Source organism: Mizuhopecten yessoensis, unplaced genomic scaffold (genome assembly GCF_002113885.1).
Source record: "Mizuhopecten yessoensis strain PY_sf001 unplaced genomic scaffold, ASM211388v2 scaffold11059, whole genome shotgun sequence".
In the NCBI taxonomy this organism is placed as follows: Eukaryota; Metazoa; Mollusca; class Bivalvia; order Pectinida; family Pectinidae; genus Mizuhopecten; species Mizuhopecten yessoensis.
Genome location: NW_018408858.1, coordinates 841,288 through 856,967, shown reverse-complemented (window position 1 = coordinate 856,967; position 15,680 = coordinate 841,288). Strand labels below are relative to the sequence as shown.

Here is a 15,680-nt window from a genome sequence, read left to right as displayed (position 1 = left end):
TTAGTTGCATGCTAATTTATACATAGTTGTAGTCAGACCCACTGATATGATGCACCAACATTGTGCATTAGATAACTGTGATAATGATACTATTGGAACTGGACCATGCTTCCAACATTATACGTATTATTCAGGGTAGCCAAAAATTATCTCATAAAATGGAACCTGGCACCCCTCAACAGGTGTAATAGACTCTCCAATACGTTCACAGTCATTCCATTGTGACATACAGGGCTGTGAGGTTAAGAGATGAGGATATGTTATATAGACTGACTTTGTATATATTGAATATTCTATACACCCTAGACACATGTTCTAACGGTAGCATGATCCAAACATTCCATATAATAGACATACATCATATCACTGGAAACGGTAGCATGATCATAACGTCCCCTATACTAGCATTCTATCACCAGGAACGGCGACATAATCCTAGCATTTCTGCTACCAGACACATACAATATACCACAGGAAACCACAGCATTTCCTATACCAGACACATAAATCCTTGTGTCCCCTATAAGGGGTTTATTCTACAGCCGGGATTGTCGGCATGATCCTAAGCTACCCCCATCAAAGAAATATATATTCTTCCACAGGAATCGCAGGCATCATCCTCGCATCCCCTATTCCAGACACATACATTCTCTTACCCAAGGAGGGAACAGTATAATATCGCCCTCTACTCGACACACATTTAACATCATCTTTTTCATTATCATACTACAGTGAATTCTATTTAAATCCAGATAGTATGTAAAGTTTTCATTATAGATGCTTCCCTTTAGGACCTCAGACAAAATGTCCCCACCCTTCCCTTCTCCAACACCTTCATATAACTACAGAAACCAATAGGTCCTATCTATTATCTTATATATCTCCAACAAATCGACATATTAAAACTTCTAACTAAAATACTGATAGCTACGGTTCACATAGCTACTTCTAGATCATAATGGATAGTTTATTTTAGTACATATGTTTCTTTTTCAAATACAGTGTATTAGGCAAACAACTATTTATATATTATTTCTTTGGGAATTAATGATTAGGTACTTTGGTATGCGTTTCTCTTTATGATTTAAGTAGGTACAGTAGGCTATTGGCTACAGACTCCTGCACTACGACCTTTGACCCACTCCTTAAGCTACTAACGAGAGTTTGCCTTTACACATTTATCTTGGTACAGCGGTACTCTACTACTAGCGTACAGATTGACCTAACCTTCAGACTCCTGCACCAAGACCTTTGACCCCCTCCTTAATCTACTAAAGAGAGTTTGTCAGTACACATTGTATCTTGGTACAGCGGTACTCTACTACTGGCGTACAGATTTACTTACCGAGTGCTGGAAAACTGTTCCAATATAATGGCATATCTACAGTCATTATATAGTCACTGAGTATTTCATTTTTACTATTTCATATTTACAAACTTTGAGTATATATCATAAACTTTCAGATTATTATACTGTATATTGGTAATTTTTTGCTGCATTTTATTTTTCGCCCTCAACAATGAAGGCAAATTTAACATGATAGCGAACATAAGTACACAATATACCATGTATAGTGATTACATGTGAAGTTTGGGCGAATGTAGATTTTACCGGTTAAGGGCGAATATTTGACTGGGCAAATAATTCCTGGTAATGGGGTATTACAAAAAAAATTATATATATATTTGAGATGTAATGTTTGTACGGGTTTACAAACCCTATTGGCTATAAAGATCAGTGTTTTCAATGATCTGTTGAATTCTGAATATTTTTCAGGATACAATTCACATGATTAGCTACCAGCACTATCCAGCAGTATTACATCCTCGTCATAAAATGTCGTGTACATCCATGATGCATAGTTTCATCTACAGACATGACTTGGGCCGCGGTGACCGAGCAGTCGAGGTGTCTGACCATCTATGACCACTCGCCCTCTACAACTTAGTCACAGGTTTGAGGCCTACATAGGACAGTCACCAGGTAATGGCCGCAAATTACTGATTTTACTCTGGATACTCTTGTTTTCCTTCACCATTAAAACCTGGCTCGTCCCTATATAACCATAGCTGGTTATAAGACATAAAGCACAGACAAGCTGACATTACCTTGAATATCAATTGCATGTCTAGGTTTTTGGTTTCTGGTGTCACGAACAGAGTTATAACTGTATCAATGGTGTTATTTTACATATCGACATTCAATTTTTGTGTGTTTTATGTTAACAACCTTTCACAGTCAGAAGTCGCACGTGAACTGTGATCATTTGTTCACTTATGAACTGTTAAAACTGACCCAGTGTAGAGTTTTACTGATAATACAGTAATTGTGGATCCATAAAAGTCACACGTCAATACACAGTTAGCCAAAAGTTACAAAAAAACAGAATGTGAGAAACAACTCTGTGAAATTATCTTGCGCGACACAATTCTGTTTGTCATGCGACACAAAGCCTAGTTTATTTGGGGAGACACGAAGTATGTGAGGTTACTGTACTTGCTGTAATTAGTGCCCAGGGCACTTTTAAACAAAATTATTAAAATAAATTGACTGAAGAGGCATTTATCAAAATAAATTGACTGAAGAGGCATTTATTAAATTGTGTCAGTTGCTGTCAAGGGGAAATAACTGTCTTGTCTTATACATTCTCAAGGAAAACTTTAAAACTCTCTGTTTTTCTCTAAAACAGATTTCACAACTGCAGTGTCAGCTCTCTAAAATAGTGTACATAGAAACGATATTTTGTTAATAGGAGAGGGCCAAAATGCAGGGTGTTTGAAAAAGGGGGTGCCTATATAATTTTGATAAGGCAGGGGCGCTTATTACAGTAAATACAGTATCTTGTGAGACCCAGATCTGAGATTATCTTGAAAGACAAAAACTCTTGAGTTTACTTTATGTGACTTAACTATGTGAGTTTTTGTCTTATGAGTCACCACTCAGTGTAATACTGCGAGACGTCTTTCTTTGTGAATTAACAGAAGTCCCAAGCTGGAGTCAAAACACTCTGAATTACGTCATATATGGTACTATCACATAGTATGGTAATTACGGTCATAAATGATAATGACTTGACTTTTAGACATGGTCATGTGATACTGTAAACATAATTATTTTAATTCACTCAAATTTTTGCGCAACATCAAATTTTGACAGATTAGTACATTGCCAAATATGGTACACCCGCAAAATTTGTAATAGAAAATCAAAAAACAGTCACTTTCATAAGCACATTCATAATTCCGCGAAATTTTTAAGCAAAGAAAGCGCTAAAATAAGACTACCGCTAAAATCTGTCAGTTTACAGTATCTAGTACATGATCATGTGATATCTAGTTCTTCATGTACGCATGAAAATTTGTATAAAATCAATTTTGGTAGAAGTGTACCAAATATAGTTACACACAAATGATATTGTAACTATCACACTCACTACTACTGATAACAGATAACATTAGACATACACCTTGTAATATGTAGCACATGGTATCATCTACAACACATTTATAATGCCATTCATTTCATATATCATGTATGTTACATAAATCATACTATGTAGTGTATGTTATTCAGTTTGTTTTATATAATGTAATTTGAAGTATACCCCTGCAATATATTGGTGAAAGGGATATGTATGTCACTGTAGACAAATAGATGTTACATTTATTTAAGAAATGAATGTTTTAGCAAATATTGTTATTGTCCTATAACACACAATGCTATTGATGACAAACTTAATAGAGCCTGGTAGGGCTTCATGTAAGTTTGTCAGCAATAGAAATGTGTTATAGGACCATAACAATATTTGCTGAAATATTCATTATTTATATTTACATTTTGATGGAGTAGTTACGCTTTATTTAGTTATTTTGAACAGTCTGAACAGCAAATTAAGTCTTGACAACAATGAAATTGATGACGTCACAATAGAGATTGATGACGTTACAATAGCAAATGCTGTTATAGTCTCATAACAACATTTGCCATCTCAATGCATTGCCGTGGAAGGATGCAGAGAAAATGTAAACATTTCCTTGTAAATAATTGAGATTTCACCTGCAAGGTTTCAACAATAGCACTTTCAAATGGAATTTCAATGAATTCCTAAGATTTTTTTAAAATTTAACTGCAAAGTAGAAAACATTTTTTACATCTATAGCCAGTGTAAGGCAAGGTTCTAAATGTTCCCTGTCAAACGTTTAAATATTCATTATACAGATTGTTTCTCTTGGCTTAGATCTTTTTTTCAAATTAACTAGAAATGTTAGCACAACATTACCTTTTTTCTATATGTTCATTATCATGACTCTCATCTCACAAATATCAAAAGATGAAGTTGAAAACTGTGGGACGAGTTCTGGTTACAATGTTATGTAAAAAGACAGATGGACAGACAGTGTGACAACACAATATACTCCACGAGACCTATGAAAACATGGATGCATTTTTTTGTAACTACCCTGAGAGTCCATACTTGCCATTATTTCAATATTTCATAGGTAAACATGGCATTCTAAAATCCAAAAACGTTTAAACATGGAATTTTAAAATCCAAAAACGTTTAAGTATTCGCAATGACACCTACTTGACAAAATAGTGTCCGTCATTGAAGCCATGATATACTTTTAATCAATTGAAATTGAACAAAATAATAAAGAAGGGAATTTTTGCTACAGCCAACCAAATATGAGGGTCAATTGGAAATCTCCCTACAAAACACTGATAGGCAGAACTGACACGTATGAGGGTCCCTTTGCACTTATTGGCCCGATATAAAACAATTGTTTTAGAGTTATCACCCCTGACCAAGCATTGTTGTTTTGACAGGAGTTGTGAGTGCTGTCTTTTTATAATATAATGTCCTGAAAATAGTACATGCAATTACATTCACTTCTATTTTATAGAAGTTCTTTATTTTCACAGAAAATAAGGTTTTTCTGTTCATGTCATACAGTGCTTTATATGACATTTTTATTTAAAACATGACATGTCTTTAACAGCAATGCACTAAATTATCTATAACAAAAAGAGTACCATCTATGACACATACAGTGTTATCTGTCTCATTATAACCTGTGGTGTATGGTCTTTAACTTGTGTGCTGTTACCTAGCAGCGTAGAGGCTGCTTCTGATTGGATGACACTGTATGGTATCCATGACAACACACTGTTCACTGTGACAGGTTGTGACTGTGGTACGACCAGTCATACACTTGTACTTGATAATGGACGCCGCATAGTGAGTGTTATATCTGAAAGATTGTTCCAGCACTGATAACACTCTGATACCACACGTTCTCCCAATGACTAATAACACACATTCACTGATAACATTTTCACATTGATAATAATGTTTTTCTCATTTATAACACACTTTGAACACTACTTATCACAACATTCTTCTCTCACCATTACCATTCTCTCTCTCATAAACTGATAACACATTGTCTCTCCCTGATAACACATTGTCTCTCACTGATAACACACTGTCTCTCACTGATAACACATTGTCTCTCACTGATAACACACCACTTGTTGGTATGACCTGAGATGACACTGTGGTGTCACTGATAACAAACCCTTGTATTTGTGTATCAGTTGGACATTTGCCCTAATTTTGTAAAAGACACACATGGTATCATTCTTAACACACAACAAAATTGGTGCTAGTTTTGTATTCGAAACATCACATACTCAATAAACCCTTCTACTACCTTAACAGGTCAAATGTCGAATTTGAGGATAACCATTCCATAACCTTGACCACATGGGGCGAGGTTATAAATGTGAACCATCAACCATTATATGACCTTGAATAAAGGTCAAGAGTTCTATATTTGGCACCTTAAGCACATATGCACACAACCGTTCCGACGTGCAGACGACACACCGAGATAAGTGTGTCCCACTAAAAACTAATGCTAATCTGTTTCTGTACGTCATTTCTTGTCCAGGTGATTCGGTGCATCTGCAAACATATACTTCAGTTTGTACGCTTCTGCTAAAAGTTCTCCAATTTCTTCGTTGTTCCAATGATGTGTTGGTAAGTTCTGTAGAAACATGAGAATTCCCTACAAGACAGAAAAATATCATATCAGTTGTCATGCTTCATGAAGCAAACCTCTTAATCTTTCTGACATAGCTAGTTATTTTAGACATCTGACAATCAGTGTTGTTTAGATATCTGACATAGCTAGTTATTTTAGACATCTGACAATCAGTGTTGTTTAGATATCTGACATAGCTGTTATTTTAGACATCTGACAATCTGTGTCGTTTAGACATCTGACATAGCTAGTTATTTTACACATCTGAAAATCTGTGTTGTTTAGACATCTGACATAGCTAGCTATTTTAGATATCTGACAATCTGTGTTGTTTAGACATCTGACATAGCTAGGTATTTTAGACATCTGACAATCTGTGTCGTTTAGACATCTGACATAGCTAGTTATTTCAGACATCTGACAATCTGTGTTGTTTTGATATCTGAAATAGCTAGTTATTTTAGACATCTGACATAGCTAGTTCTTTTAGACATCTGACAATCTGTGTTGTTTTGATATCTGAAATAGCTAGTTATTTTAGACATCTGACAATCAGTGTTGTTTAGATATCTGACATAGCTAGTTATTTTAGTCATCTGACAATCTGTGTTGTTTAGACATCTGACATAGCTAGTTATTTCAGACATCTGACAATCTGTGTTGTTTTGATATCTGAAATAGCTAGTTATTTTAGACATCTGACATAGCTAGTTATTTCAGACATCTGACAATCTGTGTTGTTTTGATATCTGAAATAGCTAGTTATTTTAGACATATGACAATCTGTGTTGTTTAGACATCTGACATAGCTAGTTATTTCAGACATCTGACAATCTGTGTTGTTTTGATATCTGAAATAGCTAGTTATTTTAGACATCTGACATAGCTAGTTATTTCAGACATCTGACAATCTGTGTTGTTTTGATATCTGAAATAGCTAGTTATTTTAGACATCTGACATAGCTAGTTATTTCAGACATCTGACAATCTGTGTTGTTTAGGTATCTGGCATAGCTAGTTATTTTAGACATCTGGCAATCTGTGTTGTTTAGACATCTGACATAGCTAGCTATTTTAGATATCTGACAATCTGTGTTGTTTAGACATCTGACATAGCTAGGTATTTTAGACATCTGACAATCTGTGTTGATTAGATATCTAACAAGCTGTTTTATCCGAGATATCTGACAAGCTGTTTTATCCGAGATATCTGACAAGCTGTTTTATCCGAGATATCTGAGGTATCTGACATAGCTAGTTATTTTAGACATCTGACAATCTGTGTTGTTTAGATATCTGAAATAGCTAGTTATTTTAGACATCTGACAATCTGTGTTGATTAGATATCTAACAAGCTGTTTTATCCGAGATATCTGAAAAGCTGTTTTACCTGAGATTTCTGAAAAGCTGTTTTATTTCAGATATCCAACAATCTGTTTTACCTGAGATATCTGAAAAGCTGTTTTATTTTAGATATCCAACAATCTGTTTTACCTGAGATATCTGACAAGCTGTTTTATTTGAGATATCTTACAATCCGTTTTACCTGAGATATATTACAAGCTGTTTTATCAGAGATATCTGAAAAGCTGTTTTATTTTAGATATCCAACAAGCTGTTTTACCTGAGATATCTGGCAAGCTGTTTTATCCGAGATATCTGACAAGTTCTTTTATCAGAGGTATCTGTTTTATCCGAGATATCTGACAAGCTGTTTTATCAGAGATATCCGACAAGCTTTTTTACCTGAGATATTCAACACACTGTTTTATCCGAGATATCTGCCAAGCTGTTTTATCCGAGATATCTGACCAGCTGTTATATTTGAGATATCTGACCAGCTGTTATATTTGAGGTATCTGACCAGCTGTTGTATTTGAGATACCTGACCAGCTGTTATATTTGATATATCTGACCAGCTGTTATATTTGAGGTATCTGACCAGCTGTTGTATTTGAGATTCCTGACCAGCTGTTATATTTGATATATCTGACCAGCTGTTATATTTGAGATATCTGACCAGCTGTTATATTTGAGATACCTGACCAGCTGTTATATTTGAGGTATCTGATCAGCTGTTTCATTTTAGATTTCCGACCAGCTGTTTTACCCGAGATATTCGACACACTGTTTTATCCGAGATATCTGACAAGTTGTTTTATCAGAGGTATCTGTTTTATCCGAGATATCTGACAAGCTGTTTTATCCGAGATATCTGACAAGCTGTTTTATCTGAGATATTCAACACACTGTTTTATCCAAGATATCTGACAAGCTCTTTTATCCGAGATATCTGACCAGCTGTTTTTACCTGAGATATCTGACAAGCTGTTTTATCCGAGATATTCAACACACTGTTTTATCCGAGATATCTGACAAGCTGTTTTATCCGAGATATCTGACCAGCTGTTTTTACCTGAGATATCTGACCAGCTGTTTTTACCTGAGATATCTGACAAGCTGTTATATTTGAGATACCTGACAAGTTGTTGTATTTGAGGTATCTGATCAGCTGTTTTATTTTAGATTTCCGACCAGCTGTTTTATTTTAGATTTCCGACCAGCTGTTTTATTTTAGATTTCCGACCAGCTGTTTTACCCGAGATATCTCGCCTGCTGGACATGTGTGGGGTCTATAGTAAATAATTTTACTGCTGTAAACTCCTTCTCAGAGTTTATTGATTGTTAACTGTATAACTTTGGACTCGCTGCTCACAAAGCTGTAGTATTATTAGACAGACCGACAGGTGACAGGTGCCTGTCTACTCACCTGAAAATCCCGTTCCCGTTGTATATCTTTAGAAAACCTCACCACGAATGCTGCACACATGTAGAGGTGAAAGTCAGCAAAACCATTGGGCTCACACTATCAGAAATAAAACTGTGTCAGTCAGAAAGGTGTACAGACATATAGGGAAGTAAGTCCCTGAAACACCAGCGTCTTAACAGGCAGAAATCTGTGTTTACCCTCAATAGCTTAACACCATAGAAACTGAGAAATCTCTAATTTTTTATAGCTCTTCTTGTATTTGTAATCAAAGAATATGTGTGTGTAAATTTTCAATAGTTCGTATTTAAATTAAGCATTAGCCAATTAAACCATTTCACCAAATTACAATAAAGATATTTCACAAAAAATTTAACTTACAGCTCATAGTGCCTTTTTCTAAACTATGATACATATATGTAAGCCAAAAACAATTCTAACTTGCCAAATAATTTACTTATAACTGATAACTATGGAAATCAGAAATTGATAAGATGAAAGATAATCTCATAATGTTGTTTTGTAATTTTAACTAACTTTTTTACCAACGCAATATACTGGACAGCCTCAATCAGTAACGGGTGATATTTCAAGCTATTATCAATACCAATTTGCACAACACAACTACTGGTATACTTTTAAGAACATCTTTAAACAGAAAACTCGGCTGATGGACAGCTAAAAATAGAAACCCCTCACTGATCACACCTACCAGGTATGTGTCCCACAGTCTGACTGTACACCGGAGTGGAATTTCACGCATCAGTAAATTGTTCATCCATCGGAAGGAAAATTGAAGGTATTCCACAGACTGTTCCTCTAAGTGTTTATGTAAAGGAACTGTAATAGAGAAACAAGTGAAGGTCAACATATGCCTGTATGACCGAATAGTTAGGAAAAGTGGAACACTTTAAATCAATCTTAAATATTTCGTTTCTGGCCAACTAGCTTTCTAGAGGAGGAACATAAAATTCATTTTTTTTTTATCCAGAAAATTCATGAAAATTTTTAATTTTGATAAACCCAAATGACCAGATTAATAAAATTCCACTACAGAACCCGCGGAACTCTGGACACCATTTGTTGTGTGTTTACAAATAAAGCTACTGGTCATTCTATTTTGTGCTCAGTCTCAATAGCCCTAAACCGCTTTGGTTGTCAATGAAGCCCTAACTGGAGAAATAAAACATGTACATCTTGGGATTAAAAATTATCAATGTCGGAAAAAACACACAAAAATACTCTGATTGCCATACAGTGTTCAGAAATTTGAACTTGAAAATTAGATTTTTTTGTGTTTGAGATAATGCCACTTCATAACAGGAATTCAACATCAAAACACATTAAATACATAAATACAACGAAGTAAAAGTTAAGGTGATTCTGGCCCTGAACCAGTCAAAACACAGCATTTCATTGATAAGTTTTGACTAATTCTCTCACACATAAGATTGTAAATGTTGATCCTACCGTCTATTCGTTTGACCAGCTCCTTTAGGGCATTGACTTTCATCTGTATGCCCGGCTGTGCGAATGTGTAGTTGTCCTGGATACCGTCCAGTAGACGGGAAGTACACCAGTAACTGTCTGCCTCGATGATGCGTAGTGTTTCCTGCGGTAATTCCTGTAAGTCACAGTTTTCCGACTCCACATCTGAAGCAGACAATGTTACAGTTAAAATGAAGCCTTGCACCAAGTAATATCTAACAAAGCAGGGTTTTTTTTCTATGAAGACATGATGAGAGAGTTCTACCCCCTACTGTGATCTGCAATATACTGTATATCACTTACCATATTTACCCTGCAATGAACCCAAGGGGGCCAACACAAATCTTCAACTCAGGTAGATGGGGGGGGACTATTACAGGACAATCACAAATTTTATTGTTTTTATGGTATTTATATTGAACTGCAGTTAATATGGATGGGCTTATTAACAGACATAGGCTTATTTCCAGATAAAGACAATATCTTTTAAGTAATTTTTGTCTATTTTTGTCTTGAATTATAGCCAAATACAGACTGCTTTTCCTATTTTAGCAGTTCTTTGTTTCCAGAAATGTAGAAAATTTAACTCAATTATTTCAAATGCTACTGAATACAATCGTTGACATGTTCCGATACTTGTTAACATATGAAATTGATTTCTTTCATCGTACCACATTTTCAAAACAATGCTAGTCATGACCAGTATTTTAATTTTCATTAGTTGACAGGTTTGTTAAGACAGAAGTTATAGTGAACATTTTTCTCACCGTTCTCAATGTATTCGGACAAGAACACCACAAAGAAGGGTGTAACCAGATCGTTGATTCCTTGTACGTATCCGCTGGCAGGGTGGCGGATTGCCCAGATATACAAAATCCTCTCAAAAATCTACACAAACAAATGTTCAATGATATACATATTTACATACCATACAATGCATTTAAAATAATGGTCATCAGTTACCTGGACAATTATAAAATAAGCGTTATTTTTATTCATTTATTTTTTGACATGTTTTGATACTTATTAACAAATGAAAGTTTCTTTTGTTATTTTTTTTTTAATCAAACAGATAAAGTAATCAATTTGACATCAATTACAGGAATTATCATCACTGCCATTTCTATATTGTTCTTTCTGAATTTACTGAAATATAACAGTAATTTCTGCAATTCAATTATATGCTTGACCTTTTCAGTAATATAGAATCAAATTTTCACCACTGTTGTTTCAACTGTGAAACAAATACTTTTGCTTGTACTCATGCTTTCTAAACCATTCAGCTCAAGTAAAATCAAATTAAACTACATGGTGAAAAAACTCAACAAGATTTCTCAACAAATCAGGGATTCAACAAGAGGCCCAAAGGGCCTGTATCGCTCACCTGGATATGTTTAAAATAATGAGTGTGAAGTAAAGATATAGCACTCCATGGCAGGTGCTGTAATTATTAATAATAAGTACATATGAAATTTCAGAAAAAATCCATCCAGTATTTGAGATATAACAAATTTCAAACAGAGCCCCACCCCTGTGCCCCTAGGGGGGTCATACCCACTGTTTATACAAAATTGAGTCCCCTTGGACAAAAGAAGCTCCAGACTAAATAAGGATAAAATCCCTTAATCACGATGGTCAAGGATTTTAAAGGTTTTACCACTATTTCTCCTATTGGACCCCACCCTTCTGCCCCCTGGGAGACCACACCCACTGGTTATACAAAATTGAGTCCCGGACTTGGCCCAAGGATGCTCCAGACTAAATTAGGATAAAATCCCTTAATCCCTATGGTAGAAGAAGGATTTTAAAAGNATTCACACCAAATATGGACCAAAATCTTTCCATTCCTACAGAAGAAGAAGGATTTTAAAGAATAATTTGCTATATTTCCCCTATTGGGCCCCACCCCTCAGGCCCCTGGGGGGTCAGACCCATGGTTTATACAAAATTGGTACCCCTTCACCCAAGGATGCTTCAGACTAAATATGGAATAAATCCTATCATTCCTACAGAAGAACGATTTTTAGGAATTTGTTATATTTCCCATATTGGGCTCAGCCCCTCAGCCCCAAGGGGGCTAAACCCACCGTTTATACAAAATTGGTTTCCCTTAACCCAAGGATGCTCAACACCAAATATGGACCAAATCCTGTCATTCCTACAGAAGTAGAAGAATTTTAAAGAATAATTTCCTATGTTCCCTAATTGGGCCCCACCCCTCAGGCCATTCGGAGGGCCAAACCCACGGTTTATACAAAACTGAGTCCCCTTGGCCCAAGGATGCTCCAGACTTAATAAGGATAAAATTCCTTAATCCCTAGGGTAGGAGAAGGATTTTGAAGGTTTTACCTCTATTTCGCCTATTCGGCCCCGGCCCTCTGCCCCAAGGGGGGCCACACCCACCATTTATACAAAAATGAGTCACCTTGGCCCAAGGATGCTCCAGACTAAATTAGGATAAACTCCCTTAATCCCTACGGTAGAAGAAGGATTTTGAAGGTTTTACCTCTATCTCCCCTATTGGGCCCCGCCCCTATGCCCCCAGGGGGGCCACACCCACCATTTATACAAAATTGAGTCCCCTTGGCCTAAGGATGCTCATGACCAAATTTAGTCAAAATCTATTTGGCCTTTCAGGACTAGGAGCGTTTTAAAGGAAAAGTTGATGGACGGACGGACGACGGATGCCGCGGTATGGCATAAGCTCACCATGGTCCTTCGGACCAGGTGAGCTAACAATGACCGAATTCATATCGAGTGACAAGTGAAATCTGGCATAGCGAACACGTTTAATTTCACAAGAAGTAAGAAACACCAATCCACCAAGATAATAGACTACCCGGTACCCAAAGCTACATGCAACCAGACACAGAGGTAACACAAAACACACTGTTAGCATCATGCTTCATCCAGAACACTAGACACAAGCTGTCATGTTTGTTGTATCCATGGTTACTATTTTCATATGAGCACATACTGTTGATCATCTTGTATAAGATACATACATAGTCATTTCACATTAGCAGATTCAAGTGAGCCCCCACTTTTTGGTTTTTGGTATTACCCATCTCTAGGTAGTCACTATAACAGGGTACTAGTATTTAGACAATTTTTTGTCTCTTCATTGTTTCATGTATCAAAGGATAACATTTTAAGAATGATTACAGACTAGAAAATGTTTTTTGAACATATATGTGCCTCCCTACCCGTAGGGCTGGAAATGCATCTACCAGTAAATGCAAAGTCTAACCAAAAGAAATGGAGCTAAAAAAAAAAAACAAAAAAAACCTAAGTCTGACTTGTAAGTGAAGCAGATATTACAGGTCACAGTGACCTACATTAGATGTATCAGTGTAGCACTCCTCAGGATGTATCTACAGGTCACAGTGACCTACATTAGATGTATCAGTGTAGTACTCCTCAGGATGTATCTACATATGAAGTTTTACTTCTATACTAACAGTAATGGAGCCGAATGCAAAGTTGTCAAATGTGCAAACTCTAAATGTGTCCTCCACTATTTGGCGGGACCACGAAAAACCAAAACCAGATTTACAGTAAGAAGTCTGGAAAATAACACGATATTAGTGACTAGAGATTCCCCACAAACCCGTTAATTTGATCTCTTAATCTAATTCTGATCCATTAAGTTCCACATGCGATTATTACTCTATATTATTACAGGCATTAGTGTTAGAAGTTATTAACTAATGAAGGGATTAAGACGTCCAGAAACTCTAAACTTCTAAAGCTGAAAGGATATATCATAGCAGCTAGATAATTAATTGCAAGAATCAATTTCATCTCCAGTTAATTGAAATGCATACAATTTTCTATAACATAACATGGTGGCAACCTGAGTCGGCATGGTTGCATACTTACTTCTTGAACAACCTTTTGTTGAAACAAGTGAGCAAGTGAGGTCATTCTTGGAATATCTTTAAGAATCTGTAAAACAAGCACGGAATTTCATAATGTAATCATATTACAACAAAAGTCAAAGCACCAACTTGCCAAAGATGGTGACAACAAGCTCAAGCTTCAACTTAACCAGGATGCTGTCACATCTAAAGCATTAGCTAGACCCAGAGTTGATGACAAGCAGAAAACCATCACATTTACAAATGTAGCCAGGCTCTTTGTGACTGATAGCTATAACTGTAAAGACGTAAAAAGCATACACCCACAAAAGCAATGAGGGATTTGTTCAGTGAAAATTGCATCATTCTTCAATTAACAGAAATACACACTGGTGCAAGCTGATGTTTCTAAACATTGCAATAACCTGAATTTTATTATTTGCAGTGAGTCAATAGATATTTTTTACTTGATAATTTTATTTGTTAAAGGACCAATCTATTATTCATGCAAGTTACACTGAACAAAATCGAGGTGAAGTACATATACTGATATACTAAACCTAATACAGTGAGCTAGCTACACATATGTGCCACAAAGATGAGTTTATACATCATGCAATAGAAGTTGAAAGCTTGCTTTATCAAATATAGTCTTGTAATTAACCATGTTTACTTGTAAACGAACTTGATTGCCCATCATTCCACGAGGTTGCAGGGTTAATATCACAATCCCAGCTCTAACAGATGGCTAGAAGAATCTGTTCATTTTTTTAAAAATATAATTGACACCTATGACCCTGAAAGCGACTCAAGGTCATTTATGTGAATTTTAGTATCATTTGACAAAGCAAGCAAGCACCCGTGACTTTACAATATCCAACAACGAAGACACTGAGGTGTGGGTACCATCTACCAAATATCATCCAGGGTAAGCCTACTCACTTCCTGAACAATTTTTTGTTGAAATAGGGGAATTAATGGACTCATTCTTGGTATATCAATGTGAATCTGAAAACAAGAGGTTGTTACACACATATGAATTGGTGAATATTTTATTGATGACAAAGTTCTAAGAAATCTGAGTGGCTGTCTGCTGGTACACAGTCTGACAGGTCGATAGTCCGTTTCATCTGTTAGAGTGAAAAAATTGAGTTTGAAACACAAACATTTAAAAACAGAGGCCCAAGAGGGCCTGTATCGCTCACCTGAATATTTAAGCAGTCATAGCAAAATATTCTCATTAAATATTATATTGCACTAAAAATATTTCCCTCGCAAACTTTGTTGGCTCCATCTGTTGAAACTACCAGCAAAATATTATTATAAGATTCTATGCTTTTTTATCCTTCTTCAGAAGTTGCTCGACATATTTTCCCTGTGATCCTGTAAGTAGGTCAATGTCATTTTCCTTCTCAAATTGGTTAGCTCTATTCCAAAAAGCTACCAGCCAAATCTTATGAATCCATTCCTTTTAGTTCTCAAGAACAAATCCATTAAAATGTTGTTGACCTCTGTGA

General features: G+C 35.9%; 1 protein-coding gene across 3 annotated transcripts in view; it reads right to left on the bottom strand.

The window, feature by feature from the left end:
- Window positions 1-3,915: 3,915 nt before the first annotated feature.
- Window positions 3,916-15,680, bottom strand: part of LOC110465165 (TBC1 domain family member 22B-like) — a 30,738-nt gene continuing 18,973 nt past the window's right edge. For 2 of the 3 annotated variants that reach the window (XM_021520810.1, XM_021520811.1), the window contains 6 exons: window positions 14,186-14,251; window positions 11,071-11,191; window positions 10,286-10,468; window positions 9,528-9,655; window positions 8,819-8,914; window positions 3,916-6,072 (listed from right to left, as the gene is read on the bottom strand). In XM_021520810.1, coding sequence (XP_021376485.1) covers window positions 5,941-6,072; window positions 8,819-8,914; window positions 9,528-9,655; window positions 10,286-10,468; window positions 11,071-11,191; window positions 14,186-14,251 — 726 coding nt within the window. In that variant the 3' untranslated portion in view covers window positions 3,916-5,940. Of the gene's footprint in view, window positions 6,073-8,818; window positions 8,915-9,527; window positions 9,656-10,285; window positions 10,469-11,070; window positions 11,192-14,185; window positions 14,252-15,105; window positions 15,172-15,680 lie in introns of all 3 variants that reach the window. The other variant, XM_021520812.1, reaches the window with a different exon arrangement.